Source organism: Entelurus aequoreus, linkage group LG08, assembly GCF_033978785.1.
Source record: "Entelurus aequoreus isolate RoL-2023_Sb linkage group LG08, RoL_Eaeq_v1.1, whole genome shotgun sequence".
Classification (NCBI taxonomy): Eukaryota; Metazoa; Chordata; class Actinopteri; order Syngnathiformes; family Syngnathidae; genus Entelurus; species Entelurus aequoreus.
The window spans coordinates 38,320,516-38,335,717 of record NC_084738.1 but is presented as its reverse complement, the minus strand read 5'-3'; the positions used below and the strand labels follow the sequence as shown (position 1 = coordinate 38,335,717).

Here is a 15,202-nt window from a genome sequence, read left to right as displayed (position 1 = left end):
TCATCGCTTTCTTGGTCCGAATCGCTCTCGCTGCTGGTGTAAACAATGGGTAAATGTGAGGAGCCTTTCAACCTGCGACGTCACGCTACTTCCGGTACAGGCAAGGCTTTTTTTTTATCAGCGACCAAAAGTTGCGAACTTTATCGTCGAGGTTCTCTACTAAATCCTTTCAGCAAAAATGTGGCAATATCACGAAATGATCAAGTATGACACATAGAATGGATCTGCTATCCCTGTTTAAATTTAAAAAAAAATCATTTCAGTAGGCCTTTAAATCTCCAAGTTAAATAAAACTTTTTCTGTTAGCAAAATTTTGTAATTCAATAAAAATAACAACCAAAGGCAATACAATATGTTAAGGAGGGAATTAGGGCCTCAAATATACACAACCATAATATAAAAAATATCTAAATAAAGTGTTGACTAACAAAAGTTTCACTTCAATATTGAACATGTAGGCAGAGAGAGTAGTACATTACTTAACTCACAATCAAGTTAGGACCTTCTTAAACAAAAGTAATATAAACACTACAGTTTAAACAGAGATATGAGAAATATCAGTCAACATGTTTGCATCACTTTTAGAAATGCTAGTTTTATAACGGTATTAAATGTCAGCATGTCTTTGGCGATGTATTTAACCACACTTTCTGTGAGCGCACACCATTTTGCACTATTTTGTTTACACTGACCTGGCTTGTTCACCAAACGCGAACTGAGTGTGGACTGTCGGGTGGGTGTGTTTTAAGTGGGCGTGCAGGTTTGTTGTAGTCGCGAACATTCGGCAAACTGGCTGCTTGGTGTTGATAGGATCATCTTGCTCCAAAAGGTAAACCTTTTCAGTTTAAAAACTGAAATATTCCCACACTGTTGCGGTCACATTCTGTTTTGTAATCATTTTGTCCATGTTAGCTACTTAATGCTAACTAGTTTCACTGTATGATGCTAGTGAGCTAGCAGCTCCGCGATGCTGCACAAAGAGTCAAAGGCACTTAATGAGGACAAGAGAATTCACCCACTTCTTTAAATTCTGCTATGGCACAATCGCTACGGCCACTAAAAGCAACGAAAAGCGTGAATGCTCTTGTACCATGCACATGGCGATTTATCGATCCTTGAAAAATTACCGACTTTCATTTTCATTTATCGTCGGTTAATTGACTTATCGAATATCAGTCTCCGCCTACTTCTACGTTTAAACACATTTTTTGTATTTTCCGGACTACAAGCCACTACCTATTTCCCAGTTTGAACCCTGTGGCTTATTAAACAGTGCAGCGAATTTATGGATTTTTCATGGCTAATGGCCATAATGATTTATATTCAACAAATAGTTTTCAAGTAAAACTGACAGAGACATTCATATGTTTTATTTTTTTGTGCTACGGCGCCGCCTTTTGGAAGAGTTCGCTCACTGCAGGTGCCGCGCTTTAAAAATGTACTTCCTGTTTCGTGCTGAAAGTTTATTCGTCCATAGCGTTTCTGTTCGAAAGGATTCTTCATTAATCACTCCAAGCAACGTTTGTAAATTTTTAAATATAACTAAAACAATACATACTTACTAAACCGTCTAAAATGTCTAATGTGTTTTCATAAATTTTCGTACGTGCTATCGTCAAGCTATCATTGTTAGCATTAGCTGATATTCTAACACGGTTACAAGTGTGTGTTAGTATTATTAACTTACACTGGCATTCTTTTTGTATGGTTTCAATTTTGTTAATTCCCCAAAACGTCACAGTGGAGTTATTGAGTCTGTTTAGCTGACTGGAGAGCGAGCTTCCGAAGCTAGTAGGTCCATGACGATGACTTCTGTTTTGTTTGATCAGCCGTTTTACTGCAGTGTGACAGACACTGTTTGGGAACAATTAAGGTATGATTTACAAAATCTTGCGTACCGGCATATATCGGCGATTTATAGTCTTGTGCAGCTAATTTATGTAAAAATATTTTTCTTCTAATATTCCGGAGAGTGTGGCTTAATTACCAGTGCACTCCATAGCCCGGAAAATACGATTTGTACTCTGAAGGCTAAATGTACTGTAACTCGGAAAGTGCGGCAATTAAATAGAATACTTCTGTCAGTACACTTCAATGTGTTCCCAAATTCAAAAGTGGTCAAAAATTCAACCAGAAGCTTGCCAGAAGTTTGTGGATGGCTACCAAAAGCGCCTTTATTGCAGTGAAACTTTCCAAAGGACATGTAACCAAATATTAACATTGGTGTATGTATACTTTTGACTCAGCAGATTTGGTCACATTTTCAGTAGACCCATAATAAATTCTTGAAATAAACTTTATGAATGTTTTTTGTGACAAACAAGTACATATGTGCTCCAATCACTCTATCACAAAGAAATACGAGTTGTAGAAATGATTGGAAACTCAAGACAGCCATGACATTATGTTCTTTACAAGTGTATGTAAACTTTTGACAGCGACCGTATATACTTACATCATGTATATATAACCTTGATGGAGGTGTTGGGATGTTTTTAGGGGCTTTATAGGCAGACTAGAACAGCTTCCATAGGCTCCATTTTAAGCGGACTTTTGATCGCAATTATTTAATATTTAGAATGCATAAAAAAACAAAATACATCCGTCGTCATGTCTTTCATGATTGTGAACGATAGGCAAAATTTAAAAAATAGTGCAGTTGCCCTTTAAAGATATCTTTCATATGGAACAAGTATATACAGTACATTATTTTACTCAACAAACTAAATAGTCTTATATTATTCACATGACAGCATGTCATTAACGTCTACAAGTTGACAGTTTATCATCTCTCTGCATCGTGTGCAGAGAAACAATTGCATTCATTAAATAACTTCGTAGATAATTTGGAATATTTGTATTGCTTTTTATAATGAAAGTTAGTGAAAACTAAAGATTGCAATACAGTTGAATACACTGTGCACGTGCTTGTGTGCACCTGTTCAGCCATGTTACCCATCCACCTATTAACCCCCGCCTCCCTCCGGATGTCATATGCTGTCAAACGTAATGGAAAAAACCAAAAACATTTCCACACTATACATGAAGAGGAACTTGGAAGAATTAGGTCACAGCCAGAAGGAAGGTTTGCAGTCATCCAGTCATTTGTTCAACATGGTGTATAAATACTGTTAGTTGAGCTTTCATTTTGGTGCAAGTACTTTAACCCCTTCCCCTCTAAAACATTGAACACTCCATGTACAGCTGATTGGATGACGTGCTTTCAGCCACAGCAATGAGGAAGCTCCAAATGAGATGCAAAACAAGAAGCGGTTAAGTGTTAAGCAGTGAAAATTAAAGGGAGATGTGGGAAGGTAAAACATTGGAGGTAAAAAAGAAAATCAAAACCAAAAAAATAAGGACTGTACCAATCCACAATGGAGGGGTGGGTAAAGGTGTTGGGAGTTCTTTTTGGGCAAGTGAGCTGTGGGCCTGCCACTGATGTATGTGGTATCAAATAGGGCTGCACTAAAATTCTCAGAATACATAAAAATAGATCTCAATTCACTCTAACATGCAATCAAAATGACGACGATTCTTCCTTATGCTGCCCTCATGCGGGCATGACAGCCTCTCGCTTTTCCTGTTTTTCAAAGGAGGCCTGCCGGTGGCGGCTATCATTGGACTTGCTGAATGAGTGATGGCACTAATTATTTGACGTCTTTATTACATGCATGACTGTAATGTTGTGTGCCATGATTGATGATTTTGACTTGATGAAATTTTTTCCAGTCTGGGTCTGTTCATTGTTATTAATAAAGTATCACGTCAAAAGTACTTCTCGGCCCTCCTATTAGAAAAGGCTGTAAGGCAATAAATAGTGTGATCGAGCCTGATGAAAAACTGTGTGCTTTCTTCAAAAACATGGCCTTGAACATGAAGCCATTTTACAGGATTAAAATACATTTAGAATCAGGGTGGCCACTAGGAGGCCAAATGTACACAGTAAAATACCGGACCCTCCAGTCTGAGGAGACGATAAAACTAGCTTGCATTTGGAGTAGTGAAACAATAGAATAAGTTATTTATTGCACTTAACAGAAGTCTAACTGGAAGTAGATTATTTTTTTTTTTAATTTGAGAATTGTATTTATTGAAGATTCAGTTGCCAGCAGTTAGTAGTTGTTTTTTTTTTTTAATATCATTGAAATTAAAAATTAAAGCATTTTTTGGTTTAAAATGTTGTTTCCTTAATGTACCGAAAAACTTACCGAACCGTGGCCCAAATAATGTACTGTTGCACCCGTACTAGACACGCGTACTATTTCAAATACACAAAATAGCTCCATGCATTTACGTTTACATTTTTTGTTGAGCCCTACAAAGTGTTTGAACTCCAAGTATTGTACTTATTACACTACCAGCTGTTCGATTGCAACATGCATCTTGTAGTTTTGATTACCAAATTTGGAGGTGCTGAAATGGCCAATCCTAATCAATAGCATGTATAAGTCATATCTAATGAGCCAACTTAAAAAGGTGAAAGTTTTTCTTCAAACTTTTGCTATCAGGCACGCTTGTTTTGTTGGCATGGAAAATAGCAACATACAAAGAGGCAGGCCGCTATGAATACGCCTGCTTATTCCCCAAGTGCTTGAGCCCAGGCCAAGTCTGCAACCGACGTGGTGCAACACAGGTATTAAAATTTGGAACTGTGTATTTTACGTGAATAGGCACTCCTAATACAGACTGAATTTAGTCGGTACCTATAAAAGTACAGAATTTGGTACCTATCCTACACACACACACTTACTTACACACATGAAACAAAATGATCTCAAGACAAATGTGATGTACATTTTTTTCCAGAGTCGTGCAGCCCTACATGAAACCAGTGCTGCAAGCAACAAGCCACAAGGACAAAGCTGTTTAAAGGGCATTCTTTCACGGTCTGAGAAGGCAATTGGGGAATTACATTCTTGGACTAGGGTACACACTGTGATGCATTATCCAGAACAGTTCTCAGGACTGCAACATCCTACTCAATATCCATCTCATTGACCCTGGAGTCCAGGCTCTTGGGTCAACATCTGATAACAGCTATAACTACATCAGGGGTGTCCAAACTATTTCCACCAAGGGCCGCATACTAGAAAGTCAAAGCATGTTGGGGCCATTGACTTTTACTATTTTGTAAAAAAATAAAAATAAACAACCTAAAAGACATACAGTGGAACCTTGATTCACAAAACAACTCTTTTTGCTAACTTTTTTATTTACGAACTTTTATATTCAGCCAAATACTGTATGCCCCAGTGAGCGAACCATGTCTCGGTGTACATATGCTTCATCCATTCATTCATTTTGTGTGCCGCTGAAAGAATTCATTTTGGGGTCATCCCTTTCTGTGCAGTACAGTACAGATGGAGCACAGCCATTTTAGAGATGCAAAGTCCTCTACGTCACATCCTGTTTACTAATTCCATTACTTGGTCGTCACTCTCCAGTGTTTCAGCGTGTCTTTTTTTGCCATTCAACAAGTTTTGTCTATTTTGCTTACTCAATGTGTTCAAAAAGCCAACAAACCAGCCTGAAAAAAGGAGAGAATCGCTGTGGATTAGAGAGGAGAGGGAGTCCACACACACTGCCCCTCCTTTCTGCCTCTACTCCCTTCTCTGCCTCGAGTCTCTGACTTCGTCTCTTGTTGTCGTTTGCATGTCACAAATATTCGTACGGAAAAATATGTTGGGTAGTATTTTTTTTGTTGCCATCACGTGGTCGTGGCATTCTGTATCTATCTAAATATATTTACATGTACATATTGTTTATATAATTTTACATATTGTATATATTTTTATATGTATATACAGTGGGGCAAAAAAGTATTTAGTCAGCCACCCATTGACAATCAATGGGTGGCTGACTAAATACTTTTTTGCCCCACTGTATATACATATAAATATACACTAACACGGTGTGTGTATGTGTATAAATACAGCGGTATTACTGTTACATACCTAACATACTAATATAGGCAGTTTCCATTAAAGACAAAACAAAAAAAGTAATATAATGCCTTTTTTCTATTTTCTTTTTTTTTAATCCCTGGCAAATGTTTATTTTGTTTATTATTTTCTCATTATAGTTTAGTTTCAATTTCTTAAATAGTGTTAAAAAATTATAGAAAACAATTACTGTATGTGCATACTTTGAAATTTTTTTATAAAGACATGTTTACTTGTATGTTCTGATTTTATGTATAATATTGTTGTTGAAATAGTTAGAAGAAAAAGAGCTGTAATTTTTTTGACATAATTTCCGGGGTTCACACAGCTTACCTTTGTGAACGTCTTTTCCGATGGTTTCTAAGCATTGTGTACAAATTAACAAAATATGTTAATGGTTCCACTGTACTGGATATTTAAAGACATCTTTGTGTTATAGGTGACAAAGCACATTTCCTATTTTTCTTAGTACTTTTCGCTCTTTTTGTTCTTAGGCTTTGTTTTAACAATATGCTGCAGGCCAACAAAACTTGAGTTACAAGCCGCACTTTGGACACCCCTGAACTACATACTAGGTTATAGTAACTGGCCACGGTTAACCGATAACTTCTCCTTAGTGAATCACTATGTTTAGAATTAATGTAAGAGTCATACATTAAGAACCAGAAAAATTATTCTAAGGCAGTCCAAGTAAAACTGGAAGTTGGATAAATGCATTCCTGGTGCTTTGAGGGGTGTGCGACTCACCCAGTGCTGTCGCTGTCACACAAGGACATGGCGAGCCTCTACTTGGCGTGATGTTCGTAGGGAATGCTATTCTGAGGTTGGGGGAAGGGAGAGACAAGGCCCAATATGTCAAGTCAGAAACCTTGTCGTGTACCAACTGTGTTACTGGTGCAAACAGGCTAAAGAGCTGGACTTCATACAAGGCCGATGTGCTGCACAAGAAGGTGTAGTTAGTCAGTTTATGAGTGTGAAATACTACCATGTTTTCTGACATGGGGATGACGGTCACACCTTAACTCTGTTACAGCGACAAACAACTTTTTGATGACATGCATTCATTGCGATTTTTTTCAGGTGCCCTTCAACGCACACCGCAGAAAGCAATAATCACTCCCACTAACCAAAGCAAGCAAGCGTCTGTTTGCATTTATGGTTAGTTCTCAAACAAATATGAAACCAAAGTAGTTTTGTTTCTAACAGAAACTGTTGGACAGTCAGTATAAACAGGATATATAAATTGCACAGTATGTGTTTTATACCTGTGAAGTGGACATGCGTGAAGTGTCTTGACGTCCAGTAAGATCTGAAGATGAAACATTAACAGGGGCACCACGGTGCAGTCGCATGCTGACTTTTCGTTCACGCTCCATGCCAGAGGCTTGACGTGGGGAAGCTGGAAAACAGAAAGAGGAACTTCAAAATCCCAAACAAAAGACATTTGCAAAGGATGGGACCAAAGTATACAATCCTAAGTGAAATCACATTTAAAGTTCAAAGACAACTGCCACATATCACGATATAAATGAATGACACTCAAAATACTGAAGAAAGGGATAAGTGGAGCGATATTCCAGCATGGCTGAATATAAAGTTGTTTGGCTCAGATGGTGTCCAGCATGTATGGTGGTGTTAGTCAAGCAAGGTAGTGATTGTAGTAGTTGGTTTCCTTTTTTCAGTACATCCTTATGTGTGTGACTGTATACCGTATTTTTCGGATTATTAGTCGCAGTTTTTTTCATAGTTTGGCCGGGGGGTGTGACATATACTCCGGAGCGACTTACGTGTGAAATTATTAACACATTGCCGTAAAATATCAAATAGTATTATTTATCTAATTCGCGTAAGAGACAAAGCAAAGGTCAGCAATCGTCACACACGTCAACCAATAAGAATTTGGCGGGGGCGGGTCATGGCAGAAGTGCATTGTGGGTCATGGGATGCTAACTGCTGCTACGTCCGTAGCTATTAAAATGGATTATTTCAACATTGGCGGTAACTTATAAAAACTGAGAAGGGCTGAACAAAAATGGCACCGAAAAGGAAATCATATACTGCAGATTACAAGCTGGAAGTAGTGAAATATGCAGCAGAAAACGGCGATCGAGCAGCAGAAAGAAAGGGAGCGGCGCATACCAGGAGCAACAACGAGAAAGAAGATTTCATCGGATTTAGCGATCAGGAGTGACAGATTGTTTGGTAAACGTATAGCATGTTCTATATGTTATAGTTATTTGAATGACTCTTACCATAATATGTTACGTTAACCTACCAGGCACGTTCTCAGTTGGTTATTTTTGTGTCATATAACGTACACTTATTCAGCCTGTTGTTCACTATCCTTTATTTATTTTAAATTGCCTTTCAAATGTCTATTCTTGGTGTTGGATTATATCAAATAAATGTTATCCCAAAAATGCGACGTACATATGTTTTTTTCCTTCTTTATTATGCATTTTCGGCCGGTGCGACGTACACTCCGGAGCGATTTATAATCCGAAAAATACGGTAGTTAATTTTCCATTTTGACAGTGTAAGAGACTACGAGACCTAAAAGCACCCAAAAAATTTTAAATTAGAGCTGCAATTTATTTTGGTTAAAATGTTTTAATTTGACCGACTTATGAATTTAGAATGTGATTCAAAATTGTTGGAATTAAAAACGAGTGGTGAAATTCAGCAAACAATGTTAAATAGTTCATCGTTATTTACCTTCAAAGCCATGTGAGGCCTCAGGTGGTTACTATTGAACTATGTGTACAACAACAAATGAAAAATTCTGCCTAAAAAAAAAAGCTAAATATAGCATCTTTGAACATCAAGAGGGAAAAGTCAGACCTGTGTTGGGCTTTCAAAGCCATGACATGCGTCTGTGTCATTTTGCCAATTGATGGCACTGTTGGCTTGCCTTAGCTCTCTGCAACCAAACGTCTGTTCATGATTTGATGGCAAGTGTTTTTCTACAAGGTGGTGGTGTTTCATTGCCTTTTTTTTTTTTTTAAAGCGGCTGCCTTCCTGCTCCGAAAGCACTTGCAAACCACAAATACCGAGAGGACATAAGGACAAAACCATCCATCCATTTATTTTCTACCGCTTGTCCCTTTCGGGGTCGCAGGGGTGCTGGAGCCTATCCCAGCTGCACTCGGGCGGAAGGCGGGGTACACTCAAGACAAATCATGATGAAGAATATTTATCATGAATTCGACCTTTCGTAAATATTTCCATAAATCAAAAAGATTCGTAGAAAGTCTCAAGTCTTTTCACTTTCGATGCGAGTTGAACGGGACAGTCGGTTTAGCTGTGGCATCATGCCAGGGCACGTTATGCTTGCATTTTTCATGTCCGCAAGGTCAAAGACCCTTAGTAGTGTATTCAAAAACAATAATTTATAATCATTATCACTACAAACAAAATATCTATGTTCCAAATCAAATTGTAACCAGTTTAAAAAAATATTCTGAGATGTCAGACACATGATAATCAGTGCGTGGCCTACTTTACCAGAACAGGTATCTGTAAAAAAAAAAAAATAGAACCCCTTCGATCTGAACCCGAAGCCCAAAACTATTAAATAATTACTCAACATTAGACATGATGTAAACAGAAGCAGCGGCTGCAACACATTGCACCACAGTCGCTCGATAACACTGTTGCTAATGCATGAGTCAATTTTGAAGTTACTTTACGTGCATCCATCCATCCATCTATTCATTTTCTACTGCTTGTCCCTCTCAGGGTCTCGGGGGTGCTGGAGCCCATCCCAGCTGCACTTGGGCGAAAGGTGGGGTACATCCTGGACAAGTCGCCACCTCATCGCAGGTCCAACACAGACAAGACAACATTCACACTCACACACTATGTGCAAAGAAGACAAAATGTCTGAGTGCAATCTGTGAGATGCTGGTTTTTACCTACCTGTATGCGAGGTGGGTGTGAGTGGGGTAGGCGGAGCTCCATCTTGGGCCCCTCGTGGTCGTCCTGAGGCAGCAGGCACACCCCTGGCCCCTGGGTTCCTTCCATGTCTCAGCCTGTCTTCCCGGTCCCGACGCTCTCGCTCTGCTTCTTCTGCTGCACGGTTGGCACCCTGTTTAGAAAAAGTTTAGAAAAAGAGAACAACTTGTTACATAATGGGACAATCGTCTTCACTTGCCATTTTTTGCAATCAAAACAGACATTGACAAACCATAAGCTGGTGATACTTTTATCGCATAATACTTACAAACTTGAGCATGTTCCAGTCAAACACATAGTCATAAGAGAATCCCTGTCTGTGAAACAGGTTCCGAAATAGCTGGCGTAGGTATGAGTAGTCTGGCTTGTCGTCAAAGCGCAATGAACGACAAAAATTCAGGTATGTTGCAAATTCAGCTGTGAAAGAGAAGCAAATGCTACTGTCAGTTTTGAGGACAAAAATGAATAAAATAACACAAAAACATTTCAAAAGATAAAAGGATACAAGAAGTTGACTCACATGGATATCCCTTGCATAGAACCTCAATGGGGGTGGACATTTTCTTTTCACTTATGCGTTCATACTTTTGCCTCTTGGTGGCAGCCTTGAGGCCTTGCCAAGGCAGGGAGCCCAAATTAAAATACATAAGAACATAGCCCAGAGACTCAAGGTCGTCACGCCTTGACTGCTCTGTAGAAGATGAATAAAGATGGTGGTTAGACAAGTTTAAGCACGTTGACATCAAAACAGGCCTCTTCCATCTGTGCAACTGTGCGTTCTTACCGATCCCCAAATGAGTGTTGATTGAGGCGTATCGTGCAGTGCCAGTCAGGTTTTTGTTCTCGCGGTAGGGGATGTGCTGGTGAGTGCGGGCATCACGATACTTTTTAGCCAGGCCAAAGTCAATGATGTAGACTAAGTTTCCCTTTTTGCCAAGTCCCATCAGAAAGTTATCTGGTTTCACATCTCTGTGGATGAAGTTCTTGGAGTGAATGTATTCAATGCGACTGATCTGAAGTGGGGAAAAGAGAAGAAGGTATCCTGTCAATATTTTTTTGAAATCAGTCAGCGCAGGCCCAGGTGCGTAAAATGTGTAAAAGTGAACAATTGCGTTTGTTTTTTGTCATTTCTGATCAGGGAGGCCATTTTTGCTGACTTGCAGTGCTTTTTTGTTTTTTCTGGGAGATTGCACAATAACTACCAAGTTAATAACCACAAAACGTGTCCAAGCAGAGTCTACAGAAAAATGCAGTGAATTTGGGACACACACCTACGAATAAAAGAGAGCTCTAATGTCTGATGTAAAAAGTCATTTTTGCAGCCCCGTTGGTATGAATTGAGAAAGACAAGGCAGTTATTTTCAAGCTTGGTGATTATATAACAAAATAGTTTAACTTAGCAATAGCATATGAAATTGTGTCCTTCATAGTGTGTACTGCACAAAAAAAAATATATTGCTGATATGGGCAATTTTATATTCTGATAACGATAGATGTCCCAATGTAATATTTGTTATATATACACATAGGAAATGAATGCCTATTTCATTATTATTCACTTCTGATTTAAAAACATAAAAAGGACAATCAAAAAACAAAAAGTATTTGGGCAACATCTCTGTAAGGCTTATTTGGTGCTTTTCTTTTAATCACTTTGTGGTTTTGACATAATGTTAATACTTTATCGCATGTTAATGCTGTCTCTATATTGTTTTTAATGGTGTGTCTTGTAAGTTATAGAAAAGATGAGACGTGTTTTTGAGTCGATACGAACAACCCGTTGGCAGCTCATTTTGCAGATTACCTATTTCTGGTAAGTGTCTGACTTTTAAAATCTAAAACAAACTAAAGCGTTGTTTCTCTTCCTTTTTTCTTTGGCACCAAATCCCCTTCGGGTTTTGTTGGTTAAACTGTTATTGTGCTCTCAGTCTCTGACAGGTTATTGAAGTCCAGGTTCTCGCACTAGGGCTGCAGCTATCGATTATTTCAGTAATCATTTTTCTTTCAATGAATTTGTTTGATTAATCGAATAAAAACAGTGTCTTGCCTCAATGCTTCTTTTAGGGAAAATAGTTGAATTAAACAAGGATTTTTCTGATGACCCCTTTGTCTTTCTTCTTGTAGATGCACATACCATTGAAATCTTTTACCACCACTGTCTATCTAGCCCTATCCCACACACAATGTATTTGATGTATAAAACACCTTAAAGTTATTTCAGGTAATGTAAAAAAAAAAAGATAAAGCATTGCTGCTGTTATATTAGCCATGCTAGCTGCAGCCAGACGTTAAAATTACATTACAAACAACAGAATTATATCGCACAACAGACCTTTTTATGTTGAACTATAATATATTGTAATTCACACAGCCTTATTTGTAGGAATTAATTAAAAGCAGGTTGTGATATTTACCTTGGCAAAGAGTGACTGCAGTCAGGTTTTGATTGGCGTATGTTGGTTAATAACAGGATTATGCAAGAAGTACATATTCAATTTCCACAAAACTTTATAAAGGGGTAAGGCATTGGCCAAGAAAGGGTCAGATTGAGTTTATAAATGTATATTTATTTTTCACCATTAGTCCTCATGGGCTGGGGTAGTCATTGCCTTAATCTATCAAAAGAGGCTGTGATGAAAAAATAGTTGCTTACTTTTTTATGTGCATTGAGTTTAGTTTTTGTTGTCAAGTGGCTCTGAATAGAAATTTAAGTAAACAAAAATTAAATGGTTTTGTGTGTGACAGTATCTGTATGAATTAAATTGCAAGTCAATCAATTAAAATTATGAACCCTAACGACACAACTCTGACCACTTTTTGTGTCAAGGACCTCGCCTTCAGAATCAAGACTGAGGATGTGACTCTGAAGGCTTCATTATGCTACAGCGTTTCACGGCGCCAGCGTCAATGACGGCGGCTTGAGAACACTTTCATAGGACCTTGATGAGCCCATCCAAAAAAGTTCTAATCTCATGTCACCTGCGAGACCTGTGATTGGTCAGCTTTGTTCCAAAAAAAAAAAACTGCAAATATGAGCAGTTCTATGAACATGAGATTGCGATATGAACTGAATATGATTATTGAAAAGGATATTGACGTCTCAAACAATCAATTTTACGAGCAAAACTGGTTACTGTCGGTTGGTTACAAAGTCGGACATCTTAAACTCCAACACCACACATTAAGGTTGCAGCTATTGATTATTTTAGTAACCGAGTAATCTATGCAATATTTTTATGATTAATTGAGTAATCGGATAAAACACACACAGCCTCATGCCTATTTCAGGGAATTGCCATAACCTTCAATTATTTTTGCTAATCAATTCACATCAACATTGAAATTGCACTTTCAACATTTGTGTATTAATACAAATAAAAAATTGTTAACTGCCACACTGATCAGCGCAACCACACACCATCGCTCTTATGTGTGCACTATTGCAGCGGCTTAAAGTTCCAAGCACTCCATGCAGTGTGGATTTGATAGCTTTTTATTCGTTACACCCATTAAATGATTAATCGAACCAACAAAATATAGATTGTAGATTTTTTCTAATCCCATTTATCGATTAATTGTCACAGCCTTGCAACATTTAACTTATAATATAAATCGGTTTTAGAGAAACATGTACAATAAAAGTGACTGATAATCCACATTAATTAGTTTCAGCCCCAGAAACAATCTGGATTAAGGCTGCAGCTAACGATTATTTTTCTATCGATTAATCTATAGATTATTTTTTTCGATTAATCTATAGATTATTTTTCCTTTTACCGATTATTTTTTTATTCAAAATGAAGATGAAAAAATAAATGTAGGCCCGTTTTTTCAAAAGGCATGGCTTTTATTTACCAAAAAAAAGAAGTATGGCCACTCAGTCAACATTGACAACAACATGACTAAATATTCTGTAACAATGTAAACATTTAAAACTTTTAACATTTAACAAAATTAAAAGTAGCTTATTTGCTTTTTAATGTGCAAATATAAAAGTCAACATCCAGTGCAAATCTTAATATTCTGCAATAGTATAAGCATTTCAAAAGTAAAAGTATTGCTTATTTTGCTTTAAAATGTGCAAAAATAAAGATAAACATCCAATACAAAAAAGTGCAAAACGAAATATTCTGTAACAGTGTAAACATTTCAACAAAAGTGAAAGTATTGCTTATTTGCTAAAATGTGCAAAAATAAAGATAAACATCCAATACAAAAAAGTGCCAATCTAAATATTCTGGAGCACTGTAAACATTAAGTATTGCTTTTAAAATGTGCAAAATAAACATCCAGTCCAACACAGTACACAATAACCAATTCTACTCATTCCAGTGAGTGTCTAACAGTTGTAATGAAGAAAGGTTAGCATGTCTACATGCTTTGGTTCTTTTCTTGTTTACAATATTCCCAGCAGCTGAAAATAGGCGCTCAGAAGGGGTCGATGTGGCTGGAACTGAGAGCTAATTAGCCTTCACCTCAAGCCAGGACTGCGAGTGAGCTGAGCTGCAGTTTAAGTTTCTAGAAGGTCAACGGGCTCATAGTGATGTTACTAGTAGTTGACTGGGAGGTGTTTATTATCATTTGGGGAGAGTCCGCTGCCTGATGCTCACCTGCTAAACACCTATCTGCTCCACGCTGAAGCGCTGACTACATGCGCTCTGAATACGCACTGCTGATTGGCTGACAATGCTTTGTGTGTACCAATCAGATGGTTGTGCGGGTGGGACAATGCTGCGTGCTGAGACAGAGGCAGACGGAGCAAAGCAGCTTGTTAAGACTTTAGCTTTAGCTTAGAAACTCGTTCGGTACACCCCCGTACCGAACCGAAAGCCCCGTACCGAAACGGTTTAATACAAAACACGTACTGTTACACCCCTAACAGATACAAATGACACATTCATGTTTTTGTGTAATGATGACAACGTATGCTCGCGCGGACGATTGACTAGTTGATGGTTTTATTTTCAAATGTTCGTTCATAGCCGTTGTGCTGCTATGATAGGCCATTTACGCTCGACACAGTGTGCATACAACAACATTATTAGGCCGTTTATTGAAATACTCCCACACTTTTGACCACTTTTGGCATGCTTTTCCCCCCTCGCTCGCACCGCTCGCATCGTCTTCTTTGATCGTCTGCTTTGCGCTTCGCCATGACGGTAGTGTGACGTAAATATGCGATGCGTTGACGCACAAAAACGGCGTCGACGTATTTACGTAACCGATGACGTCGACTATGTCGACGCGTCGTTTCAGCCTTAATCTGGATGTCGCTTCAGTTGCCGTTGTTTACTACACACAAA

The 15,202-nt window shown here is 38.2% G+C and overlaps 1 protein-coding gene across 2 annotated transcripts in view; it reads right to left on the bottom strand.

The window, feature by feature from the left end:
* The window catches only part of csnk1db (casein kinase 1, delta b), a 31,916-nt gene that overhangs the window by 3,401 nt on the left and 13,313 nt on the right, over positions 1-15,202 (bottom strand). The window contains exons 4-9 of one of the 2 annotated variants that reach the window (XM_062056436.1): positions 10,684-10,912; positions 10,420-10,590; positions 10,168-10,316; positions 9,864-10,032; positions 7,211-7,344; positions 6,693-6,763 (exon numbers count right to left, since the gene is read on the bottom strand). In XM_062056436.1, coding sequence (XP_061912420.1) covers positions 6,731-6,763; positions 7,211-7,344; positions 9,864-10,032; positions 10,168-10,316; positions 10,420-10,590; positions 10,684-10,912 — 885 coding nt within the window. In that variant the 3' untranslated portion in view covers positions 6,693-6,730. The remainder of the gene's footprint in view (positions 1-6,692; positions 6,764-7,210; positions 7,345-9,863; positions 10,033-10,167; positions 10,317-10,419; positions 10,591-10,683; positions 10,913-15,202) is intronic. The other variant, XM_062056435.1, reaches the window with a different exon arrangement.